At 46.3% G+C, this 24474-nt stretch overlaps 1 protein-coding gene and 1 long non-coding RNA gene across 2 annotated transcripts; both read left to right on the top strand.

Moving 5' to 3' along the window:
• The first annotated feature begins 11826 nt into the window (after window positions 1-11826).
• On the top strand, window positions 11827-13059 carry LOC138813866 (uncharacterized). The gene is made up of 3 exons (XR_011367871.1): window positions 11827-11911; window positions 12531-12602; window positions 12985-13059. It is a non-coding gene; the product is annotated as an uncharacterized lncRNA (long non-coding RNA).
• A 4712-nt stretch (window positions 13060-17771) lies between these two features.
• LOC138813865 (CD209 antigen-like protein C) lies at window positions 17772-23600 on the top strand. Its single transcript, XM_070002398.1, has 5 exons — window positions 17772-18607; window positions 19203-19274; window positions 19685-19836; window positions 21035-21144; window positions 21865-23600. Exons 1-5 carry the CDS (start codon window positions 18589-18591, stop codon window positions 22013-22015), a joined length of 504 nt encoding a protein of 167 aa, XP_069858499.1. The 5' UTR covers window positions 17772-18588; the 3' UTR covers window positions 22016-23600.
• Window positions 23601-24474: the final 874 nt, after the last annotated feature.

The following is a 24474-nucleotide window of genomic DNA, read 5'->3' as shown; positions in this document are numbered from 1 at the left end:
ACCTTAGCTACTCAGGAGGTTGAAATCTGAGTATCACAGTTTGTAGCCAGCCCAGGCAAAAAGTCCACGAGACCCTGATCTTCAATAAAGTACTCAGAAAAAGCTGGAAGTGGAGCTATGGCTCAAGTGGTAGAGTATCAGCCTTAAGCCAAAAAAGCTCAGGAACATGCCCAGGCCAAGTTCAAGACTCAGGATTGCAGTGTGTGAATGTGTGTGTGTGTGTGTGTGTGTGTGTGTGTGTGTGTGTGTGTGTGTGTACACATCAAAATCTTACTCTCACAGATCTGGAGTCTAGAGCTTGCTTTATTATTTCTCTTGCTCTCAGAAAGGGACCCCACTGGGTCCCTACTTCATGCTGGGCGAGAGGCAGGACACACACAGCCCTCTGAGCTTGGGCATCCTGGGTTTCTTCAGCCATCCGTACAGTGCCACCATCCGTACAGTGCCACCAGCCTTTCCAGGCAGCCTCTGCCACAGGCTGACAGCACAAAGCCCACAATCCTGCCTCCTTACCTCTGCCTAGGCTGAGCCTCCTCCTGCTCTGCCTTCCCTCCTCCATCACCCCACAAACCTCAGGAGTTGGAGACCACATCAGTGTTACCAGATCTGCCCATTCTTTCCCCCTGCCTCCACTGGTCCCTCCTGACACTGCAGTCCCCAGGAAGGACTGGTTCTGCCTGGTATCTGTCCTACAGTCAGCTATTTCCACTGGCTAGCAGGCTCCCATCACTTCCTGCTAATGAAGAGGGCTGAGCTTCACCTTCTGGCCAGGGCTGGAGAGGGGCAGCTTTCCATCTCAGGGGAAGTTCTTCCTTCACCGAGCAAGTGCCAGACTCTGAGTTCAAACCCAAGTACGACCAAAAAAAGATAACAAAAAATATCAATAAAAGAAACAAAAAAGAAAGCATTGGTGGAATCACAGTGTATATAGATTTTTTTCAGGTTGACATATAGATTATACATATACTATATTATATATATTATAATTATATATAATATATAATATAATAATATATATTATGCATTGGTCATGGGTCTTGAACTCAGAGGCTGGGTGTTGTCCCCAAGTTCCTTTGCTCAAGGCCTGGTGCTCTTACATTTTGAGCCACAATGCCATTTCCAGTTTTCGGGTTGGTTAATTGGCAGTAAGAGCCTCACAAGGCCATGTGCTGGTGGCTCACACTTGAAATCCTAGCTACTCAGGAGGCTGAGATCTGAGGATCACGGTTCAAAGCCAGCCTGGGCAGGAAAGTCCATGAAACTTTTATCTCCAATTAACCACCAGAAAACTGGAAGTGGTGCTGTGGCTGGTGCCCTGATCTACTTATTTTATTTTATTTTTTAAAAAGCTAGAACGTTAAATAAGATATCTAGTGCAATGGTGCCCCCTTCTGGGACTCTAGCAACATGCACTTAAGTCAGTTTTCTGGTAGCAAGGAAGGATGGAGCCATTGCCAACTTCTGCTTCTCTTGTCTCCATGGTTATACCATGGGGGAAGAACATACAAAGAAACAAAAAAATCACAGAGAACATTATAAGTACATTAAAAAGAACAGTAAGAAAGATAAAATCTCTTGTGTCCCTATTTTGGAGTTCCTTTCACTTAGCATCAGCTTATATGGTCATATGTACATAGCTTTTGACCTCTTCTGCTTGTCCTAGACATATAGTAGTTATTGCAGATAAGGGAAACTATGGGACCTATGTTTCTTTGGGTCTGGTATTATTATTATTATTATCATTGTCATTATTATTGCTGGTTTTGAACTCAGGGCCTGGGAATTGACCCTAAGCTTCTTTTGCTTAAGACTAGTGATCTACCACTTTGAGCCACAGCTCCACTCCCTGTTTTCTGGTTGTTAATTGGAGCTAAGAGTCTCCCAGACTTTTCTGCCCAGTCTGGCTTTAAAAAACAATCCTCATATCTCAGCCTCCTGAGCAGCTAGGATTACAGGCATGAACCACCAGCACCTTACTTACTCAGGGCTTGAGCACTATCCCTGAGCTTCTTTTGCTCAAGGCTAGCACTCTACCACTTGAACCACAGTACTACTTCTGGCTTCTTCTGTTTATCGGGTACTGAGGAATTGAACCAAGGGCCTCATGCATGCGAGGCAAGCACTCTACCACGAAGTACACTCCTAATCCCCATTCTTATTAATTTTTTTTGGACAGTAAAGGGACTTGTTTTCTAGGCAAGTGCTCTACCACTTCAGCCATGCTTCCAGTCCCCCCTACACCCCCACACCCCTTTGTGTATTAGTGCTAGGGCTAACTCGCTTGCCTGAGCACTGTTCCTGAGCTTTTTCACTCAAAGCTGGTGCTCTACCACTTGAGCCACAGCTCCACTTCTGGCTTTTTTGAGCTTCATTGGAGATAAGAGTCTCACAGATCTTCCTGCCCCCAAAGCCGAAAGTGGAACAGTGGCTCATGCTTGTAATCTTAGCTACACAGGGGACTGAGATCTGAGGCTGGTGGTATGAAGCCAACCCCAGCAAGAAAATCTGTGAGACTCTTATCTCCAATTAACCATCAAAAAGCCAAAAATGAAGCTGTTGCTCAAGTGATAGAGTTATAGCCTTGAGCACAAAACCTCAGGGACAGTGCCTAGACTCTGAGTTCAAGCCCCAGTACTGGCACAAAAGAAAGAAATAATTGCAATCTCTTGTGTCTTGGCCTAGGTTCCCAAGCTGTCAGCCCCTATGTGTGGGAGCAGGAAAGGGATGAGAAGATTTATAAAGGCACTGACCCAGTGGAAGGCTGGAGTTGGTGAGTGACAGGATGGGGAAAGAGTCTCCAGAGGCTTGGGAATGTGTTTAAGTGGTATCACTTTGCTTGAGTTCCCCTGTCCTCTTTGAGCCTCAGTTTCCTCATCTGTGAAATGGGAGCATTGGGTAATAGCCAGGAAGATACTTGGGGGTTAGAGGGACTTTGTACACAGCAGGTACTCAGTCTCTAGGCCTCTGTTCTAGCTCTCAGGTTCCTACGTCCCTTCCAGTCTAGAGGAGATTAAGCCAGGACTTCTGGGTTCTTCTGGGATAGGGTGCGACTCAATGTGGAGAGGGAAGGGGGGCTCCTCAGGGTGCTGTGGGGTGGAGGGCTTGAAGGCTGGGCAGACACAGGAGCATGGACATACATAGTGATGAGAAGGCTGGGTGCTGGTATTCCTGCCTGTAATCCTAGCTCCACAGGAGACTGAGATCTGATGATTGTGGTCTGGGCAGGAAAATCTGAGACTTTTTTTTTCTTTTTGGTCAGTCATGGGGCTTGAACTCAGGGCTTGGGTGCTGTCTCTGAGCTTTTTCACTCAAGGCGATAGTGCTCTACCACTTTGAGCCACGGCACCACTTCCTGTTTTCTGGTGGTTAATTGGGAAGTCTCATGGACTTTCTTGCCCGGGCTGGTTTTGAACTTTGATTCTCAGATCTCAGCCTCCTGAATAGCTAGGATGACAGCTGTGAGCCACCAACACTTGGCAAGACTCTTTTCTTTTCTAAAAAAAATAAAGCTGGAAGTAGAGTTGTGGCTCAAGTGGTAGAGTACCAGCCTTGAACAAAACAAACAAAAATAAATCTCAGGGTCAGTGCTTAGGCCATGAGTTCAAACCCATGACCGTCAGAAAAACAGCAACAACAAAATCCCACACCCCCTTCAGCAAGAGGACTCCTCTCAAACATCAAAGATAAGAGACAGCTCCAAGGCCAGGCTCTACACCCAAGTACATCACTGATGAAGAATAAAAATCATGGGGGGTAGGAAGTGTGGCCACCCCCCCCCCCCGTCCCCGTGGTAGAATGCTAGTCAATAAATGAAAGCATCAGGTACTGAGTTTGAATCCTGGTCTTGGACCTAAAAAAAAAAAGAAAAAGAACAGAGCACATCTACGTATGGGTACAAAACAGTTACAAACTTTGCACAGACGCCCTTTCACAGAGGGCAGAGGCTCACATTGTCAGAGTCTTTGCAGCCTCAGGAAGAACTGGAGGACTGATCAGTGGAAGAACTGGTAGTTCTGACAAGTCCAAGAATGGGGAGATGGAAAATGCTGCAGAATTTAGAGCTGGTACATGGAACCATGGCAGATGGCAAGCTTTAGAAATTTTGGCTCTGCAATAAACATGCTTTGTCTCGTTTGAGCAAGTGAAAGTTTGTTTTCAGCCAGACAACAGAGGCTTATGCCTGTAATCTTAGCTACTCAGGAGGCTGAGATCTGAGGATCTGAGGTTCGAAGCCAGCCAGTTCAGAAAAGTCCCATGAGACTCTTTATCTCCAATTAGCCACTCAAAAAACGAAAGTGGCAGTGTGGCTCAAGTGGTAGAGGGCTCGCCTTGTGCACAAAGAAGCTCAGGGACAGTGCCCAGGCTCTGAGTTCGAGCCCCATGACCAACTACAACAACAAAAGAGAAAGTTTATTCTTTCAGCACCTGGGTCACGTGGTCGACACGTACCCCCATTCATGCAGTTCCTTCTCTCTGTCTATGGCCCCTGGGATATTTGTCAGATAGCTCTACAACTCTCTTCATATTAGAGGCTTTGTGTCTTGGGCAAGAAAATGTTTGTTGTTCCCTTATCACCCCCCCCCAAGTTTCCCCTTGGCTTTCAGGGTGTGGCTGGGACCCATATTTGTAACTTTCTGGGTGAGTTTCAGGGGCTGGTTGAGTTTCCTGAATCTTCTAAGCTCCTTTGGCTGAGATCAGAGGTATTTCGCCAGAAATACCTCTGCTCTGTCTTTGGGGGGCTTTAGCCTAACCATCCCATCCACCTGCTCACCTTCCATCCAGCTCCCCTGAGTACCTTTGTCTGTGAATCATTTATGGTAGCCATACCAACAGAAATCTAGAGATTCAATGTAATTCCTGTCAACTATCCCTGTCAACTATTCCAAAAAAATGTGAGAGAGGAGGGGGAAAGTAAAATGAAGGAGGAAAAAAAAAGATCTCCCTGGGCTAGGAAGGTGGCTCAGTGGTTCCTGAGTTCGATTCCTCAGCACCACATAAAGCCGGAAGTGGCACTGTGGCCCAAGTGGAAGAGTGCTAGCCTTGAGCTGAAGACCTGAGGGATAACACCCAGACCCAGAGTTCAGGGCCCATGACTGACAAAAAAAAAAAAAAAAAAAAAAAAAGATCTCCCTGATTGTTTACAATTTGTGTATATTTTCCATTTTTCTTTTTCTTTAGAATTACTGTTTTTTGTTGTTGTTTTGTTTCATTTTGCTGGTCCTGAGGCTTGAACTCTGGGCCTGGGCTCTGTTCTTGAGCTCCTATTGCTCAACGCTAACTACTCTACCACACACAACTTCCAGCTTTTTCTCTGATTTAATTGGATAAAAATCTCATTGACTTTCCTGTTCAGGCTGGTTTCAAACTGCGATCTTCAGATCTCAGCCTCCTGAGTAGCTAGGATTACAGGTGTGAGCCACCGGCACCCGGCTATTACTGGGGTTTTGAAGGCAGAGTCTTGTGCTTGCAAGGCAAGTGCTCTACTACTTGAATCACACCCCCTAAATTAATTTGAGCCATGCCCCATCACTCAAGGCATGCCCCTTAACTATTTGAGCCCTGACATTACCACTTGAGGCATACCTGTAGGTTTACAAAAACACCTGTTATGGTTTGTCTTTGGTGCTGGTACTGGAGCTTCAACTCAGGGGTTGGGCACTGTCTCCTAGCTTTTTACTCCAGGCTGGTGCTCTACTACTTGAGCCACAGCTCCACTTCTGGCTTTTTGGTGTTTAATTAGAGATTGAAGTCTCATGAACTTTCCTGCCCAGACTGGCTTCCAACCACGATCCTCAGATCTCAGCCTCCTGAACAGCTAGGATTACAGACACCAGCCACCAGTGCATGATGATGTCTGCCCTGATATTTATTATTTCATTTCATCTGCTGGTTTGGGGTTTAGCTATGACTTGTATTTTTAAGGAGCTTAAGGTGCATCCTTAGGATATCGACTTGAGGCTTCTGTGTTACTGATACAGGCTCTCGTAGCTACAAACTTTCCTCAGAGAACTAACTGCCTTTGTTGTGACCTAGAAGGTTCTGGAAAGCTGGGTTTTCATGTTCATTGTACTCTTAGGGACTTTTTGAATTAAAAACCTACTCATCAGTCATCAACGTGTTGTTCAGCATCCAGGAACCTGAAAGTTTTCTGTAGTTTCTTTTGCTGTTAACCTCTAGTTTCATTCCACTGTGTTATGACAGGACCCAAGGGATGATTTCAACTTCCTTGTATTTGCTGAGATTTACTTTATGTTCTAGGGCAGGATCAGTTTTGGAGACAGTTCCACGAGCTTCTGAAAAGAACGTGTATTGTGTAGTTGTTGGCTGAAATATTTTGTAGGTGTGATTTAGGACCGATGGCTCTCTGCTATCATTTTAAAAATTAATTTCCTTTTTGTTATTATGGAGGTGATGTACAGAGGGATTGCAGTTACACGAGTCAGGTAATAAATACATCTCCTTTCATACAGTGTCTTCTGTTCCCTCGCTCTCTCCCAGCCCCTCCCTTCTTTCTCCCCCTACAAATTGTATAGTTCACTTTCATCAATGTCCACTGAGCTCCACTGCTGCAGTTTTCACCTTTTCCTCTCAAGTTCTGTATCCTCCTCCCAACCTTTCCAAAGATGTACACGTGAATATACCACACATGAGGTAAAGAAGAAAGAATCAGCTGGGCACCAGTAGCTCATGCCTGTAACCTTAGCACTCAGGAGGTTGAGATATGAGGATCGTGTTTCAAAGCTAGCCTGGGCAGAAAAGTCTCTGTAAGACTCTTATTTCCATGCCGGGCGCTGGTGGCTCACGCCTGTAATCCTAGCTACTCAGGAGGCTGAGATCTGAGGATCACGGTTCAAAGCCAGCCCAGGCAGGAGAGACCGTGAGACTCCTATCTCAAATAAACCACCAGAAAACCGGAAGTGGCGCTGTAGCTCAAGTGGTAGAGTGCTCGCCTTGAGCTGAAGTGCCCAGGCCCAGAGTTCAAGCCCCACGACCGACCAAAAAAAAAAAAAAGACTCTTATTTCCAGTTAAGTACTTAAAAACTGGAAGTGTTGTTGTGGCTCCAAGTGGTAGAGCACTAGCCTTGAACAAAAGAGCTCAGGGACAGTGCCCAGGCCTTGAGTTCAAGCCCCACTACTGATCTCCCCCCAAGCCCCCTCCCAAACTAAAGACTTAAAAAAAGACAGAGAAAGAAAGAAGTCTTTTATTTCCATATCTTGGAGTTGGTTTCAGTATTTTATAAAGATATGATCATTTGGCCTCACTGTGTGTAAGTCTACTAGAATCCTGCATAATTTATCATGTCCTAGTGCATTTTAGATCTCATTTTATGGTTTTATTTATTTATTTATTTATTTATTTATTTATTTATTTATTTATTTTTGCCAGTTCTGGGGCTTGAACTCAGGGTCTAGGCACTGTCTCTGAGCTTCTTTTGCTCAAGGCTAGCACTCTACCATATGAGCCACAGCTCCACTTCCAGCTTTTTCTGTGTATGTGGTACTGAGGAATCAAACCCAGGGTTTCATGCATGCTAGGCAAACACTCTACCACTAAACCACATTCCCAGCCCCTATGGTGTCATTTAAATCAAATTTCTTTGTTGAGTTTTTGTCTAGATATCCTATTGTAAGAGTGCGATATTGAAATCCCCTACTATCATTGCATTATGGGGGTCTATCTATGTTTTAAAGTCAATGTTGTTTTGGCCAGATTAGATGTGTTTCTTTTTCTTTTTAAAAATTTTTAATTTTATTAAAAAATTTTTTTTTGCCAGTCCTGGGGCTTGCACTCAGGACCTGGACACTGTCTTTAAGCTACTTTTGCTCAAGGCTAGCACTTTGCCACTTGAACCACAGTGCCACTTCTGGCTTTTTCCATTTTATTTGGTACTGAGGAATTGAACCCAGGACTTCATGCATGCTAAGCAAGCACTCTACCATTAAGCCACAGTCCCAGCCCCTACATGTGTTTCTTGTAGGCAACAGATGGTTGAGTTGTGACTTTTGATCCAAGCAAGTTACCATTCTATGTCTTTTGATTAGGGGACTTGAATCCATTGAAAATGAATATTAAAGGTATTGAAAGTATGAGCTTTTAAAAAACGAAATAGTGTTAAGCTCCTTCCTGCTTCTTCTATGCATCTACTCATCTGGTGGAATTTGTTTTGTTCACTTTTTTTATGTTTATGTTCATCTTCCTCTTCTGTGTGCAGGATGTCTTTGCGTAACTTCTTTTGTACCAGTTTACTGGTGATAAATTATTTTAGTTTTTATCATGGAATGTTTTGATTTTTCCCTTCTGTTATGAATGAGAGCCTTCTTCTTTTTGCTTTTGGTAGTATTTTTACTTTTTTTTAAAAACATTTTTCTCTGTGCTTATTGTTTTAACTATAATATTATAGTTTTTTTCAGATATCTCATCCTTTTGGTTGGAAGTTACTCATTTGAAGAATCATTTTCACAATGGGCTTTTAGTCATCTGCAATCTTTCCTTCAGGTTAGTCTTTACATTGTCACAAATTTAGATGTTCACTGGGTAGATGTGGTATTTCTCTCCCCTGGCTTGAAGATGTATTATAACTCTAATAGATTTGACAATTCAAACCCCAAGCAGATTTTTTATTGACAGTAAATATGACTTATTAATGATATCTGTACAACAAAACCATCCTTCCCTGAGTCTTGGGGGAATCTCATATTCAAAGCATAACAATCCCCAAATGAAGAGCATCTTAGGGAACTCAGGTACATGAAAAGTCTTTTAAGGGAAGGAAAGGAGGTTCAGGGGGATAATGGGAAGGAAGGCTACATGCTTATTAGGTCTTCATCATATGCAGCTTGGATTATTGTCTATGTGCTAGAATTTCCTTAACATAACAACCCATGATCACTTCCATAGGTCAGTCTCTGTAATCCTATATACAAGTACATTGTGACCTTGAACGCTAAATATGATTCTTCTGTGTGTGTGTGTGTGTGTGTGTGTGTGTGTGTGTGTGTGTGTGTGTGTGTGTGTGTGTGTGTGTGTGTGCGTGCTAGACCTGGGGCTTGAACTTTGATCTTAGGCCCTGTTCCTGAGCTTCTTTTGCTCAAGGCTAGTGCTCTATCACTTGAGCCACAGCCCTACCCCAGGCATTTTTTTTGTAGTTTTGTGGAGATAAGAGTCTTAAAATTTTTTCTGCCTGGGCTGATTTTGAACTGTGACTCTTGGATCTTAGCCTCCTGAATAGTTAGGATTACAGGCATAAGTCACCAGCACCTGGCAGGATTCTATTTTTTACTAAAGGGTGGAAAGTCCAGAGCTCATACTTTGATTGTATCTAAAGGCCTATACACATTCTGGGTTCTGTAAAACTAACAAAAGAATGACTGATTAAGGAAATCTTGTTTATTTAGGAAACCTTTTTATTTTGCTTCTTTTTCTGTGATAGTGAGCCCTACAGCTAACATCTTAGTCATTCACTGGTAGCTTCTTTTTTTTTTTAAATTTAAATTTTAATTTTTATTGTGAAAATACTGTACAGAGGGTTACAATTACATGGGCAAGATAATGAGTACATTTCTTATCAAGCATTGTAGCCTCCTTTGTTTCCCCTTCCCTTCCCATCCTCCCCCCCTTCCCCCCCCATCTTCCTCTCCCCCCACCAAAGTTGTAAAGTTCGTTTTTCCACATAATGTCTTGTACATCCCATTGTTGTAATGGATCCACCTGTATCACTATTTAAACAATTTGTTTTTTCCCTTCCCCTCCACAAATTATATCAACCTCAAACACAGTGAAAGCAGGGGTTATACCATGGGGGAGGGACATACAAAGCAACAAAGAAAGCATTAGAATTTATACTTAGCATTCACTGTTTACCTTAGTTAAAGATCAATTGTGTTTAATTTGGGGATAAAAGATGGATGCTACCACAGTGAATACCTGTTGTCTGGTCAGTGTTACCAGACCCTGGATGAGTTTTGGATGGAATCTAATCTACATTCGGGGAAAGTTTGCTTCTCAAAGGAGAAACATTAGGTTCCCCCAATTCCTCTATTCAACATCTGATTTATTTCCTGCCTTTAGCTAAATATTCATAATCAAATAAACTGGTAGCTTCTTTTGGAGATGAAATTCTTGAAATAAACTGGGCACCAGTGGCTTGTGCCTATAATCCTAGCTACTCAGGAGTCTGAGAACTGAGGATCACAGTTCAGAGACAGCCTGGGCAGGAAAGTCTGTGAGACTCTTATCTCCAGTGAGCCAGTAAAAAAGCTGCAAGCTGAGCTATGGCTTAAGTGGTAGAGCTCAGGGACAGTGCCCATGCCCTGAGTTCAAACCTAGGACTATCTCAAAAATAAAAAATGCTAGAAAGGAGAAAACAGTGAGGACAGCTTTGCCAGGGACAATTTGCAAAGCAGAACTGATAAGACCCAGTGGCATTACAGGACAGGCACAGATTTTCAATCTAATTGCCAAAGGGAGACATAAGTGACATAAAATAAGTGACAGACATCAAGAAAGCTCAAAAGGAGGCCATGTTCCAGTGACTCACACCTGTAATCCTAGTTACTTGGGGGAATCTGAGATCTGAGGATAGTGGTTCAATGCCAACCTGGGCAGAAAAAAATCCACAAGGCCCTCATTTCCAACTAACCACCAAAACACCAGAAGTAGAACTGTGGTTCAAGTGACGGGGCACCAGGATTGAATGAAAAAGCTAAGGGACAGTGTTCAGGACCTGATTTCAAGTCCTTCTAACATCAGCATGCACACACGTGCACGCGCGTGCGCACACACACACACACACACACACACACACACACACACACACACACAGGAAAGCTTATCAGGTATCATGGCAGACAGCAAGGTTTTGGATGGTGAGTTAGCTTTCACATATTGAATGTTGAACCCTTGAGACCTGGGGACATCTTGTTCCATGGATTCACTGGCCCAGTCCACGCATCAGCCATCCTGGGTGTGAGTCTGGTAGATGTCTCTCATTTCCGGTGTCTGTACATCTGGAGCCTTGGTGGAATTTCTGTTTCCAAAACCACTCTGGGCACTGTCACAGTAGGACAATAGTTCTAGGAGATGGGCAAGGCTTGGGTTCAGACTCTTTCTAGAAGCTCCGGGGGCTCCATCCCCATTGTCCATGGAGGGGACATAACAAAATCACTTTATGCTACACGTTAACACAGCCTGACTGTACTGTGAGTGGGCCCTTGAAGCTTCTCCACTCCTCCCTGACATTCCTGGAGAGCCTGGCAGAAGCCACAGCTGGGTCCTGAGCAATGCCCCTCCCTCTAGCCTCTTCCGCCCATACTGCTACCCACTTCCCTGTTTCTCTTCCTGAGTGAGAATAGATTAAAGGAGTGAGGTAAAGGCTGTGGTCAGAAAAGTGGCATGTCCTCAGCAGTCCCAGGCAGGGAGGACAGCGGCCCAACCATGTATGACCTTGAGGAAGAAAGGAGGCAATATCTGGGTGAGACTGGGCTGGAACTGTGGGGGCTATGTCAGGGCTGCCCTAGGCCCTGGCTTTCTAGGATTACCAGCCAACTTCCAGACTCAGATTGAGCAGGGCCAGTTGCTGAGAAGGAGTGGATGGAGTTCCTCCTTTATGCTTGGGTTCTAGGGGAGGTTGGGGACCCAGGACCCTTGGGTAAGGGGAAGTGGAAGGACAGAAGTCTTGACTTCTGGGCATTGTGCAGGTAGAAGCTGGGACATGGCATTCCTGTGTCTTGAGGAGGAAGAGACTGGAGATGCTAGGATATCCTGAGGTCAGGGTGAGGAAAGGACAGTGGGATCCTAGAACCTCATTTTTCTCTCCCGCAGGGCATGAGAGCCAAAGCTGCCTCCTCCTGGTCCTGCAGCTGATCTCCATCACACTCTTGGTTGGGCTTCTTGTGGCCATCCTCCTTCAAGGTCAGGGCAGGCCTGAGCGTATGGGCTTTCTGGTCCACTCCATCAGCTGCGACCACCAGGTTTAGGAAGGAACTGGGGAGAAAGCCATGTTTGTGTCTTCTAATGGTTCCCAGGGATTGCTTATCTCCTTCACCTCTGCTTCCTGGCAAGGAGAAGGCAGTCCTAACTCCATCTACTCATCTGGTTCATACTTCCCTGGATGTCAGAGTTTTTTCTTTCCTTTTGATACACACACACGCACATACACAGATATAGATATAGATATATTTGGTTCTAGTCTTGGGGCTTGAACTCAGGGCCTGGATGATGTTGTCCCTGAGCTTTTTCACTCAGGGCTGGCACTCTACTGCCTGAGCCACAGCTCCACTTCTGGCTTTTTGCTGGTTCATTAGAGCCAAGAGTCTCACAGGTTTTCCCTTGAATTGCGATCTTCAGATTTGAGCATCCTGAGTAGCTAGGATTCCAGGCTTGAACCACTTGGCACCCTATAAGATTCTTTTCCCTGTTAAGTGAGATTTACCAAGACCAATGGTCAGAAGTCATGCTCCTAAGGGTATAGTGCAAGATGTGGTACACAGTAGGTGTTTAGTAATTTTTGTTTCTGTTGTACTTGGTCCAGACTCCCATGATTTCACCTCTCAGGAGAAGGAGAGGATCTACCAGGACCTCACTGAGCTGAAGGCTGGAGTGGGTGAGTGACCAGAAATGGGTCTCTAAGGATCTATCTTAAGAGAGTCTCCACATCATGTTGCTGTGCTTGAATCCCTAGCCATCTCTGGGCATTGTGACATGGGATATAGAATAACATCCATGATGGCACCTGATGTCCTTAAGTGGCTGTGTCCATTGTAGAAACTCAGTTAACCAGGCTTGTGGCCCCTGACCTGAGCTCCAGAACCTCTTGCTTCTCAAAATCTGGAAGAGATGGAGTGTGGAAATGGATCAAGAAATCGAGAGGGAGATGGCTAGTTCCCCCCAGGAAGCTGTGACCCAAAGGGGGAGGGGGCCTGACTGTGGAGGGCTTCAAGGCTGGATAGACACAGGAACATGGACATACAACCTCTCTCCCACAGACCACCTCTGCCGACCCTGCCCCTGGGACTGGACATTCTTCCAAGGAAACTGCTACTTCCTCTCCAAGACCCAAGGGAACTGGAATTATTCTGTCACTGCCTGCCAGGAAGTGGGGGCCCAGTTAGTCATCATCAAAAGTGATGATGAGCAGGTTAGGGACATGTCTCTGGGCCTCCGTCCTGGGGATTTGTGTGTCTGGCCTCTGGCCATAGCTGGGAAGAGGTGGTTGGTCAGACAGAATTTCTCAATGAGGATGGGCTTAATCTAGGACAGGAGAAGAAGGGTGTGAGGAAAGAGGGGTCCAAGCACCTGGCAAGGAGACACCCACAAGTCCTGAACACGGATGCATTCTTGAGGGGAGGGAGGAACCCTTAAAATGTAAGGGGAACCCATAGGCCTGCTGGCTACTGGGTCCCAAATTGCGTTAGTGTGGGATGCTCTTCCAGTTCCCTTGGTGTAAATACTGCTGCCATGTCTGAGGTCCAGCCGCTGATGGAGTAAGGGAGGGGGGAGGGGGAGTGAGGCTGGGGAGGGGGAGTGGTATCACTCAGGACAGAGCCTAAAAGGAGAGATTGAGGAAAGTCATCAATAGTGAACTGACATGAATTGGCTCCAACACTTAAACCCATTCCTGCCCAGATGCTCAGAACTCACAGGACAGATAAGTGTGTCCTATTTCCAAGTGTGTGTGTGTGTGTGTGTGTGTGTGTGTGTGTGTGTTTTGTGTTAGCCAGAACTCAACTGCACACTGCATACACAGAGGAAAAGGGACAGAGGCTTCCCTAAGCCCAGGTAGGGGTACAATAGAAGGTTGGACACTGGGGAGACGACACTGGCTGCAAAGGGGGTGCAGAGCGCCCTCCTGACTCTCCTCCCCCTTCAGGACTTTCTGGTGGAGATCTCTAAGCATAAGCACTCCTGGATTGGTTTTTCAGACGTGAGACAGGAAGGCAATTGGCTCTGGATGGATGGCTCACCTCTGACACAAAGGTATCGCAGGCCAAGAGAATTTGCTCTGGAGGGAGGTGCAGTGCTGAGTGTTTGACTTGATATATTATTGGGGTTCCTCCCCTGCCCCATACCTCCCACCTCCAGCTGCACTACTCTATGGGAGATGGTAGAGTTTCTGTAGGCCAGAGCCTCTGTTGTTTGCATGGGTATAAAAATGATGTAGCTTAAGATAGACTACTTTTAATCAATTATATATGGATTCTGGGGTGTAGATGCTACCTCTAGCTGCCTAGTATTGGTTCTGGAATGGGGAGGGTATGTAAGTAATGACCCATATGGCAGGAGTTCAGTAAGAGAGGTGGTGTGGAGACTAGGTGGGTGGCTTTGTTTCTATTGCCTGAGCAATAGAAATCTTGTGAAGCATTGCATATTACGAGGGACAGGGGACACAGTCAAGCAATTCAGGCATACTAGAGCAAGATGAATCTGCCATATACATCCAGGCAGATGTAGGCCCATCAAGTTTCCAGGAGAACAAACAGTCCACAGAGTGAGACTGGGGTAGAGGCTTACTTGCTTTCCTTTTCCTTCTTTCCTTTCTCTCCTTCCTTTCTCCTTCCTTCCTTCCTTCCTCCCTCCCTCCCTCCCTCCTCCCTTCCTTTCTTCCTCCCTCCCTCACTTCCACCCGCCTTCCTTCCTTCCTTTCTTTCCTTCTTTCTTTCTTCTTTCCTTCCTTCCTTCTTTGTTTGCTTGCTTCCTCCATCTCTCCCTTTTTCCTTATTTCCTTCTCTTTCTCTTTCTTTCTCTCTTTCTTTCTTCTTTCCTTCCTTCCTTTCTTTCCTTCCTTCCTTTTTTGCTTGCTTGCTTCCTCCCTTTCTCCTTCCTTCCTTCCTTCCTTCCTTCCTTCCTTCCTTCCTTCCTTCCTTCCTTCCTCCAGTTTTGGGGCTTGAACTCAGGGCCTAGGCACTGCCCTGAGCTTTTGTACTCAAAGCTAGGGCTCTACCACTTGAGCCACCACCCCCATTTTCAGCTTTCTGGTAGTTAATTGGAGATAAAAGTTTCATGGACTTTTTTGCCCGGGCTGGCTTTGAATCACAGTATTCATATTTCAGCCTCCTGAGTAGCTAGGATTCCAGGCTTGAAACACTGGTGTCTGGCCCAGCTCATATTCTTATGGTCTTTCTAGACTCATGAAATATTGGAAGCCAGACAACTCTGACAGCAAGGGAGAAGATTGTGCAGAACTTAGAGGATGTGAATGGAAACACGACAAATGTGTTCAGGAGAAATTCTGGATCTGCAAGAAGTCTTCATTGTCCTGCTCCAGAGAGTGACACCTGACTTTTATTTATTTTTTCCTTATCGCTTCAGCAGCTTGAACATTCCTTTCATATGGGAGAAGTTTGTTCCATTCATGTAGTTCCTCCTCTCTATCTATGGCCACTGAAAACTCAACAAGAATTCTCCCAAATTCCTATGTGGGCTGGACCACTGCTCTTCTTCCTCTTCCTATCCTATCCTGATTCCTAGCACTCTGAAGTTGTGGTTGTTATGTCTCCTTGCATTGTCTGTGGAAGATACTCACGATCTGTTTCTGGTCCATGAGTTTTCGATCTTCTCTTGCTGAGGCCATCCCCAAATACTTCTTCCCCTCTGCTCAATTTCCATCCACCTCCCCTGCATCCTGCCAGTTAGGGCTTGAACTCAGGGCCTGGGTGCTGTCCCTGAGCTCCTTTGGCTTAAGGCTAGTGTTCTACTACTTTGAGCCACAGCTCCATATCTGGATTTTTGTGTTTCATTGGAGATAAGAGTCTCATGGGCTTTCTTGTCCTGGCTGGCTTTGAACCATGATCCTCAGATGTCAGTCTCATGAGTTGCTAGGATGACAGAAGTGAGTCATGTATGCCTGGCTCCTGTATCATTTTGCCTGAAGATTTTCCCTGGTACCTTGGCTCATCCTCAGACTGGAAGCACCAGGGAATTACTTCCTGTGGTCAACAAATGCTTGTCTGTATTGGTCTAGAAGTACCCCAGCTCTAACTAGAAATGATGTCTTATGATATTTTTAGCAGGGGATCACAATAATCCAATCACTAAGTGCATAGGACCCTATATAATGAAGCATATCAAAATGAACTTCAAGAATTAGGAACAAGAGGTTCTTTTTATGTCCTGTATGCAGTTATTTCTATTTTTTTCTTTCTGTTTTTGATCTTTCTTCCCTTTGGCTTGTATATAAGCTCATCTGATCCATGGAAAGGAAAGGGAATCACAGATGTAGCAGGACAAAGGATGAACTAATGCAACAGTGATACTCACCAGACACTGTAGGAAATGACCTTTACAGCATGGGGGGAGAGGAGTGGGGAATGGTAAGCAGGAGAAAATGAGGGAGCGGGTAACTGTTTCAAAAGAAATGTACTTTACAATAAACAAACAAACAAAAAAAGACAAAAAAGAGAAATACCTCAGCCTACTGGGTACCGGTGGCTCATGCCTGTCATCCTAGCTACTCAGGAGGCTGAGATCTGAGGATCGAGGTTCAAAGCCAGCCTGGGCAGGAAAGTCTGTGAGACTCTCATCTCCAATTAGGCACCAGAAAACCAGAAGTGGTGCTGTGGCTTACGTGATAGAGCACTTGCCATGAGCTGAAGAGCACAGGGACAGTGCCCAGGACCAGAGTTCAAGACCTATGGCTGACCAAAAAAAATATCCCAGCTCCCTCCTCTCTTGGTGACATCCTGGTGGCAACTGAGACTGCCCTCAACCTGTCCATGCTTGTCCAACTCTGAAGGACACACCCAAGCCCTCATCATGTCATGGCCCTTTAGCTATGGTTAGATGTCTTCTGCTGGAATTAGCTCTCTGCCCATTCCAGATTCTTCTCTGTGGCATTTTGTGTGCACATGCTGGCACACGCGCCAGCATGTATGTGCACACACACAGATATTTGAGTGGTCATGAGATTTTCTGCCATTCATAATGGACCCTTCTGATCGTACTTGAGTTTATGGCCATGAGGTAATTTGGATGCGGTCTAGGAAACATCAGGATGGGGCTGGTCATCAGAACGACCAAATACTTTGCTGGGCGCTGGTGGCTCATGCCTGTCATCCTAGCTATTCAGGAGGCTGAGATCTGAGGATCACAGTTTGAAGCCAGCCTGGTAGAAATGTCCATGAGACTCTTATCTCCCACGAACCAGCAAAAAAGCCAGAAGTGAGCTGTGGCTCAAGTGGTAGAGTGCTAGTCTTGAGCACAAAAGCTCAGGGGTCAGTGCTCAGGCACTGAGTTCAAGCCCCAGGATTGTGAAGGAGAAGAAGGAGAAAAAGAAGGAGAGGGAGAAGGGGAAGGTGGAGGAGGAAGAGGAAGAGGAGGAGGAGGAAGAGGAGGAGGAGGAGGAGGAAGAGGAGGAGGAGGAAGAGGAGGAGGAGGAGGAGGAAGAGGAGGAGGAGGAAGAGGAGGAGGAGGAGTGATTTAATCTCAGTACCAAAGTCACTGTGACTAAAGACAGCAGCAAACCTCGTTATCAGCCATAGTGTTTGCACAAAGTCTGTGGGCGCAAATGTCCAGCCCTTCCTGTAGGTTGTGGAGAGGTTGTGTTGTGATCCTTATCTTTACAAATGATACACTATCTCACATTGTAGCCAGACCCTATTTGGACTTTTTTTTGGTGCTAGTACAGCCCCTTAATCTTCTCATCTGTCCCTGACATTCCTGGAGAGCCTGGCAGAAGCCATGTTGGGTCATGAACTCTGCCGCTTCCTCCAGCCTCTTCTGCCCACACTGCTACCCACTTCCCTGTTTCTCTTCCTGAGAATAGATTAAAGGAGTGAGGCACACGCTGTGGTCAGAAAAGCGGCTGGTCCCCAGCAGTCCCAGGCAGGGAGGGACAGCAGCCCAACCATGTATGACCCTGAGGAAGAGAGGAGGCAATATCTGGGTGAGGCTGGGCTGGAACTGAGGGGGTTCTATCAGGGCCAGCCTAAGTCATGGTTTTTGGGGATCACAGTGTCACCAGACACTCTTAAATGCTCTAGATGCTGGCCAACTTCTGGATTCAATCATGTTTTGCAGAGAGATCAGAGCCAGGAGCTGAGGAAAGAGTGGACAGAGCTTGGGAGGCTGAAGTTGGGAGGTTGAAGTTGGGAGGCTGAAGTTGGGTTTGTGGGCACTTAGGTTCTGGGGAGGTGAAAGTTAAGACTATAGGGTCACCTGGATCCTGGGGAGGTGGAGGCTGAGCCTTTGAACACCTGGGTCTGGGGAGGTGAAGTTTGGGTCTGTGGATACTTGGATCCTAAGGAAGTTATATTTGGGGTCTTGAGTTCTGGGTCTCCAAAGTCAAGGCTGAGACCTCACAAGGCTAGGTCTTGAACTCCTGGGTCCCTAAGCTGGGGAAGCTTAGACCTGGAGATTGAAAACCTGATTGACTCAGCACTGGAAAGGGAGCAATTGTGATGACAATCCTGTGCTCTTGGGGAAGATAAAAGTAGCCAGGCTGTCTCTGGGCCGGGGTGAGGCAGGGAGACTGTTCTGGAACATCTTCCCCCTCCTTCCCCCTGCCCCCCATCTCTCCCACAGGGTGTCCTGGCCAGAGTCACTTTCTCCTGGTGCTGCATCTGCTCTCGATCACACTCTTGGCTGGACTGTTGATGGCCATTCTTGTTCCGGGTCAGGGCAGGCCCAAGGATTTGGGGGTTCTTGGGTCTGGCCTGTTGGATGGGGCAGCCAGATTCAGGAGGGAGGGTGGGAGTGAAGCCTTGTACTAGCTTCTAGAAGCTTCATAAAGTCCCTCTCTCTGCTGCAGGGGAGAGGAGGGAACACTTGCCATTGTGGGTCAGCCTTCTCAGGAAGCCAGACACTTTTATACTATTATTATTATTATTGTTGTTTGTGCCAGTCCTGGGGCTTGAACTCAGGGCATGAGGATTATCTCTTAGCATGTTCACTCAGGGCTAGTGCTCTACCACTTGAGTCACACCTCCACTTCTGGCTTTTTGGTGGTTCCTTAGAGATGAGTCTCACAGACTTTCCTGCCCAAGGTGGCTTTAAATTGTGATCCTCAGATTTCAGCTTCCTGAGTAGTAGGATTACAGGTGTGAGCCACCAGCACCCCATTTATTTCTCCTCTATAATGAGGCTAGAACCCCCACCCCCCAAAAAAACAACATCCATACGCATCAGAAATGGTGTCCCAAGGACCACTGTGCAGAGCCTGGTGCACAGTAGGTGTTTAATCATTTTAGTTCGTTTTTCTTGACAACAGAGTTGGAGGATCCCAGCTCCCAGGGGAAAGAGAGGATCTACCAGGAGCTGAGACAGCTGAAGGCTAGAGTGGGTGAGTGACTGGAAACTGGATCCATTATGTGTTTGAGAAAGTCTTTATGTGGGATCACGTTACTGGGTTCCCCAGCCAACTCTGGGCTCCAGTTTTCTCTTCTGGGATCTGGAAACATAGACTACTGATGACAAGGTAAGAACTCAAGCCCATTTTCTTGCCTGTGTTCTGAGCTAAACCGTCTACTTTTCTACACCCCTGGAGGAATAGTGTGGACCCAGGATAATGTATCTGACTGGGTGGTTTCAAGACTGACAGACACAGGAGAATATATTGACAATCGTGTGTGTGTGTGTGTGTGTGTGTGTGTGTGTGTGTGTGTGTGTGTGTGTGTGTGTGTGTGTGTGTGTGTGTGTGTGTGTGTGTGTGTTGGGGGGAGTGTCCAGACCTGAACTGTCTCTCCCCAATAGACAGCATGTGTCGCCCCTGCCCCTGGGACTGGATGCTCTTCCAGCAGAGCTGTTATTTCTTCTCCAAGTCCAGACGGAACTGGAATGATTCAGTCACTGCCTGCCAGGAAATGCAGGCCCAGCTAGTGATGATCAAAAATGATGAGGAAAAGGTGCATCTGGTGGGGGTTTGGTTGTGGTTGGAGGCCAGCTGGGGTGGAAGTGGGGCCTGCCTGTCTGCCTTCCTTCCTTCCTTCCTTCCTTCCTTCCTTCCTTCCTTCCTTCCTTCCTTCCTTCCTTCCTTCCTTCCTTCCTTCTTTCCTTCCTTCCTTCTTCCTTTCTTCCTTCCTCCCTCCCTCCCTGCCTCCCTCCTCTCTCTCTCTCTCTCTCTCTCTCTCTCTCTCTCTCTCTCTCTCTCTCTCTCTCTCTCTCTCTCTCTCTCTCTCCTCCTTCTCCTTCTCCTCCTTCTCCTTCTCTTTCTCCTTCTCCTTCTGTTCTGGGTTTGAACTCAGGGCCTGGGCGCTGTCCCTGAGCTCTATGTGCTTGAGGCTAGTGCTCTACTACTTTGAGCCACAGTGCCACTTCCGGTTTTCTGGCGGTTCATTAAAGATAAGAGTCTCACAGAATTTCCTGCCTATGCTGGCTTTGAACTGCCATCTTCAGATCTCAGCTTCCTGAGTAGCGAGGGTTACAGGTGTGAGCCACTGGCACCCAGCTTAGAGGGCATTTCTGAAAGAGGGGTTGCTTTTTCCATCTGAGGAAGAGGAGAGGAAGGAAGGTAGGTTTCATGAGCATCTTGTAAGGAGACACCCACAAGTTCTGAATGGATGCATGTTTGTGGGGAGGGAGGAACCCCTAAAATATAAGGGGAAACCCATGGGTGTGCTTGCTACTGGGTCCCAAATTGCATTCGTGGGGGAAAAAACCATCCTGAGTGGACCCTCTGCCAGTTTCCTTGGTGTAAATACCGCCGCCCTGTTTGAGGTCCAGCCACTATGGAGGGGGAAGGGATATCACTCAGTGCAGAGCCTAAAAACGGAAACTGAGGAAAGTCATCAATTGTGAATTGGCATGAGCTGGCTCCAACACTTAATAAATTCCTGCTCAGATGCTTAGCACTCATAGGACAGATAAATGCATCCTATTTCCAAGTGTGTGTGTGTGTGTGTGTGTGTGTGTGTGTGTGTGTGAGAGAGAGAGAGAGAGCTAGAACCCAACTGTACCACTGCATGAACACATGAGAGGAACAGAGACCCCCCTGAGCCCAGGTTGGGGCTCATGGGCCTGGTTCAATAGAAGGTTGGACATGGAAGGACATTGGCTGCAAAGGGGGTGCAGAGTGTCCTCCCAACTCCTCTTCTCCCCCTTCAGAGTTTCCTAGAGATGATTTCTGAGCATCAACACCCCTCCTGGATTGGTCTCTCAGACGTGGGACGGGAAGGCGATTGGCTCTGGCTGGATGGCTCACCTCTGTCACAAAGGTATCGCAGGCCAAGAGAATTTGCTCTAGAGTGGGGTGCAGTGCTGAGGGTCTGACTTGATATATTATTGGAGTTCCTCCCCTGCTCCATACCCCTTCTCCAGCCATAAGGGCTGCTGTTTTTTATGGAGTGAAAGCGGACTTTTTGTTGTTGTTGTTGGTCCCGAGGCTTGAACTTAGAGCGTGGGCTCTGCTTCCCTTTTTTGCGTGGCTCTTTAGAAATAAGAGGAAAGTCTGTGAGACTCTGACCTTTAAAAAAAAAACTTTTTTTGCTAGTCCTGGGACTTGAACTCAGGGCCTGGGCACTGTCCCTGAGCTTCTTTTGCTCCAGGCTAGCACTCTACCACTTGAGCCACAGCACCCCTTCTGGCTTTTTCTGTTTCTGTGATACTGAGGAATCGAACCCTTCATGCATGCTAGGCAAGCACTCTACCACTAAGCTACCTTCCTAGTCTCCTGTGAGACTCTTATATCCAATGAACCACAGCAAAAGGCAGAAATGGTTCTGTGGCTCAAGTGGTAGAGGGCTAGCCTTGAGCCAAGGAGCTCAGAGACAGCGCCCAGACACAGAGTTCAAGCCCCAGGACCAGCAATACAATAAATAAATAAATAAATAAATAAATAAATAAATAAATAAATAAATAAATAAATAAATAAAACCAAATTCAGATCTCCCAGAGGGATGCTGGGGCAGAGACTGATAGTGTCACGATTCTTGCAGCCTGGTGAAGTACTGGAAGAAAGATAGGCCCAACAATGACACGGAGAAGAACTGTGCGGAATTTAGTGCTGATGGTTGGAATGACGTCACATGCGATCTGGAGAAATACTGGATCTGCAACAAGTCCTCATGGCCCTGCTCCAACAAATGACGTCTGTTTTCTCTGTCGCCCAGATATCCAGGACACAGTGGCAGTTCCTTCTTCCATTTGCAATAGCCCTGGGATTCCTCAGCATCTGGGAGCCCAGGGGTTATGCCCCTGCTGTTCTTCCTTCTGTCTCCTTGACTTTGAACTTGGGCCTCTAAGCCTTTGGCACTCTCCATGCGATTCATCCATTCATCCCTCTCCTTTTACTGACATGATTGCTTTATCCCATAATTCCCTTCCATCTTCCCAGCCTCCATCTCCCTTTTGCCTGGGGATTTGCCCTGTAACCAGAAGTATCAGGGAATTCTTTCCTGTGCTCAACTAATGCTTGTCTCTATTGGTATAGAACCATCCTGCTTCTTCCTCTCTGCCTGCTTTCCATAGACATCCACTTTGGCCCTAAACTTCCCTCTGTCCCTCTGTCTCTCTGTCCCTTCCTTCCTTCCCTTCCTTCCTTCCTTTTTCCTTCCTTCCTTCCTTTTTCCTTCCTTCCTTCCTTCCTTTTTCCTTCCTTCCTTCCTTCCTTCCTTCCTTCCTTTTTCCTTCTTTCCTTCCTTCCTTCCTTCCTTCCTTCCTTCCTTCCTTCCTTCCTTCCTTCCTTCCTTCCCTCTCTCTGTGTCCCTTTCTCTTTCTTCTTTCTCATGATGCTGAGATTTGAACTCAGGGTCTCAAAGTTGCCAGGCAGATGCTCTACCACTCAGCCACACCCCTCAGTCTAGAGATCTGGGGAAGATGGTGACAGGCCCTTTTCTCCATGTGATAAAGTGAGGTAGAAGGATTTCCTCCAAGGCCAGGGGAAGATAGGGCTCACTGAAGAACCATGATTCATTCATTAGGTGGCTTCAGTCCTAGAGCTCTTCTATCCATAAGACAGTGAGAGTCTAACTACACATCACCTAGCAATTTGACTACAAACATTGCTCATAAAAGATAAACATGCACAGCCAGGGGCTGGTGACTCACATCTGTAATCCTAACTACTCAGGATGCTGAGATCTGAGGATCTCAGTACAAAGCCAACCCGGGCAGGAAAGTCAGAGAGACTCTTACCTCCAATGAACTACCACAAAGCTGGAAGTGGAGCTTTTGGTTCCAGTGGTAGAGCACTAGCTTTAAGGAAAAATAGCATAAGTACAGTACCCAGACCCTGAGTTCAAGCTCCAGGACTGGCACACACACACACACAAAATATATGTGAACATGTGAAATACACTGTGTCCTTTGTACAATTAATATAAACTAAAGGATGATAGGAAAGTCAGGCAGGCTCTGCTGAGGGATGGGGAGGGGGACTATGGGGAAAATGTTCTCTATCTGGATGAAGATAAAATGATGAAATGTGCAGATTGTTGTCTTAAGAAGGGGAGGAAACGGGGATGTGGAAGATGATGGAGGGGCTGAGCTGAATGCTTGCATTTTGTACATGCTTGGAAATGTTGCAATGAAGCCCTCTTGTGTGGAACAAACATATGCTTTGAAATGTTCATTGAAAACAAAGGAAATAAATCAGGGGAAAAAAGAACAGTCCCAGATTATAGCAGGCTTAAATAAAGGTTAAAAAATTATTCTCGGGGCTGGGAAGGTGGCTCAGCGGTACAGTGCTTGCCTTGCACGCATGAGGCCCTGGGTTCGATTCCTTAGTACCACATAAGCAGAAAAAGCTGGAAGCAGCACTAGCCTTGAGCTGAAGAGCTCAGGGACAGCGTCCAGCCCCATGACCAATAAAAAACAAAACAGCAACAAAAAATTATTCTCAACACGAAAAGTCAGCAGAAATCACAAGTAACGATTTCAGCAAATGGAGATGGAGGAGTCTTGGTTAGAATATGGGGTGTGCTTTAGAGGACTGGATTTGCTATAGGTAGGAGCCACATAAAACAGACACACATACACACATATATGATGATTTACTTGCTTTAGGGCTAGGTGCAGTGGTTTATGCCTGTAATATCAGCAATTTAAGAGGCAGAGATGGGGGCTGGGAAGGTGGCTCAGTGGTAGAGTGTTTGCCTTGCATGCATGAGGCCCTGGGTTTGATTCCTCAGCACCACATAAGCAGAAAAAATAAAAAAGCCGGAAGTGGTGCTGTGGCTCAAGTGGTATAGTACTAGCCTTGAGCTAAAGGGCTGAGAGACAGTGCAGTGCCCAGGCCCAGAGTTCAGGCCCCACAACTGGACCCCCCCCAAAAAAAAAGAGGTAGAGATGGAGAGGATTACTGTTTGAGGCTAGGTAAAGATGTTAGCAAGATCCTATCTCAACCAACAAGTTGGGTGTAGTGGTGCCAGCCTGTCATCCCAGTTCGGTATAAAGTAGCTGAGGCCAGCCCTGCACAGAACTTAAGACTTTATTATTTATTTCCCTTTATCCTATTATGAAACATTAAGTATTGAAAAAATGTAAATGCATGAAGGAATAATATTCAAAGATGATAGGTTTTGAGCATAGGGGACTAATTAGCAAAA

The sequence above is a fragment of the Dipodomys merriami genome, unplaced genomic scaffold, assembly GCF_024711535.1.
Source record: "Dipodomys merriami isolate MVZ:Mamm:240054 unplaced genomic scaffold, mDipMer1.0.p SCAF_6, whole genome shotgun sequence".
NCBI classification, from domain to species: domain Eukaryota; kingdom Metazoa; phylum Chordata; class Mammalia; order Rodentia; family Heteromyidae; genus Dipodomys; species Dipodomys merriami.
The sequence above is the reverse complement of the archived record's forward strand: the minus strand, read 5'-3'. Positions and strand labels throughout refer to the sequence as shown.

Excerpts from the sequence above, each read along its gene's own strand:
- LOC138813865 (XM_070002398.1), top strand. Across the intron at positions 19,275-19,684 it reads ACAGCTGAAGGCTAGAGTGG|ACAGCATGTGTCGCCCCTGC; the intron begins GTGAGTGACTGG and ends TCTCCCCAATAG. Across the intron at positions 21,145-21,864 it reads GGCTCACCTCTGTCACAAAG|CCTGGTGAAGTACTGGAAGA; the intron begins GTATCGCAGGCC and ends CGATTCTTGCAG.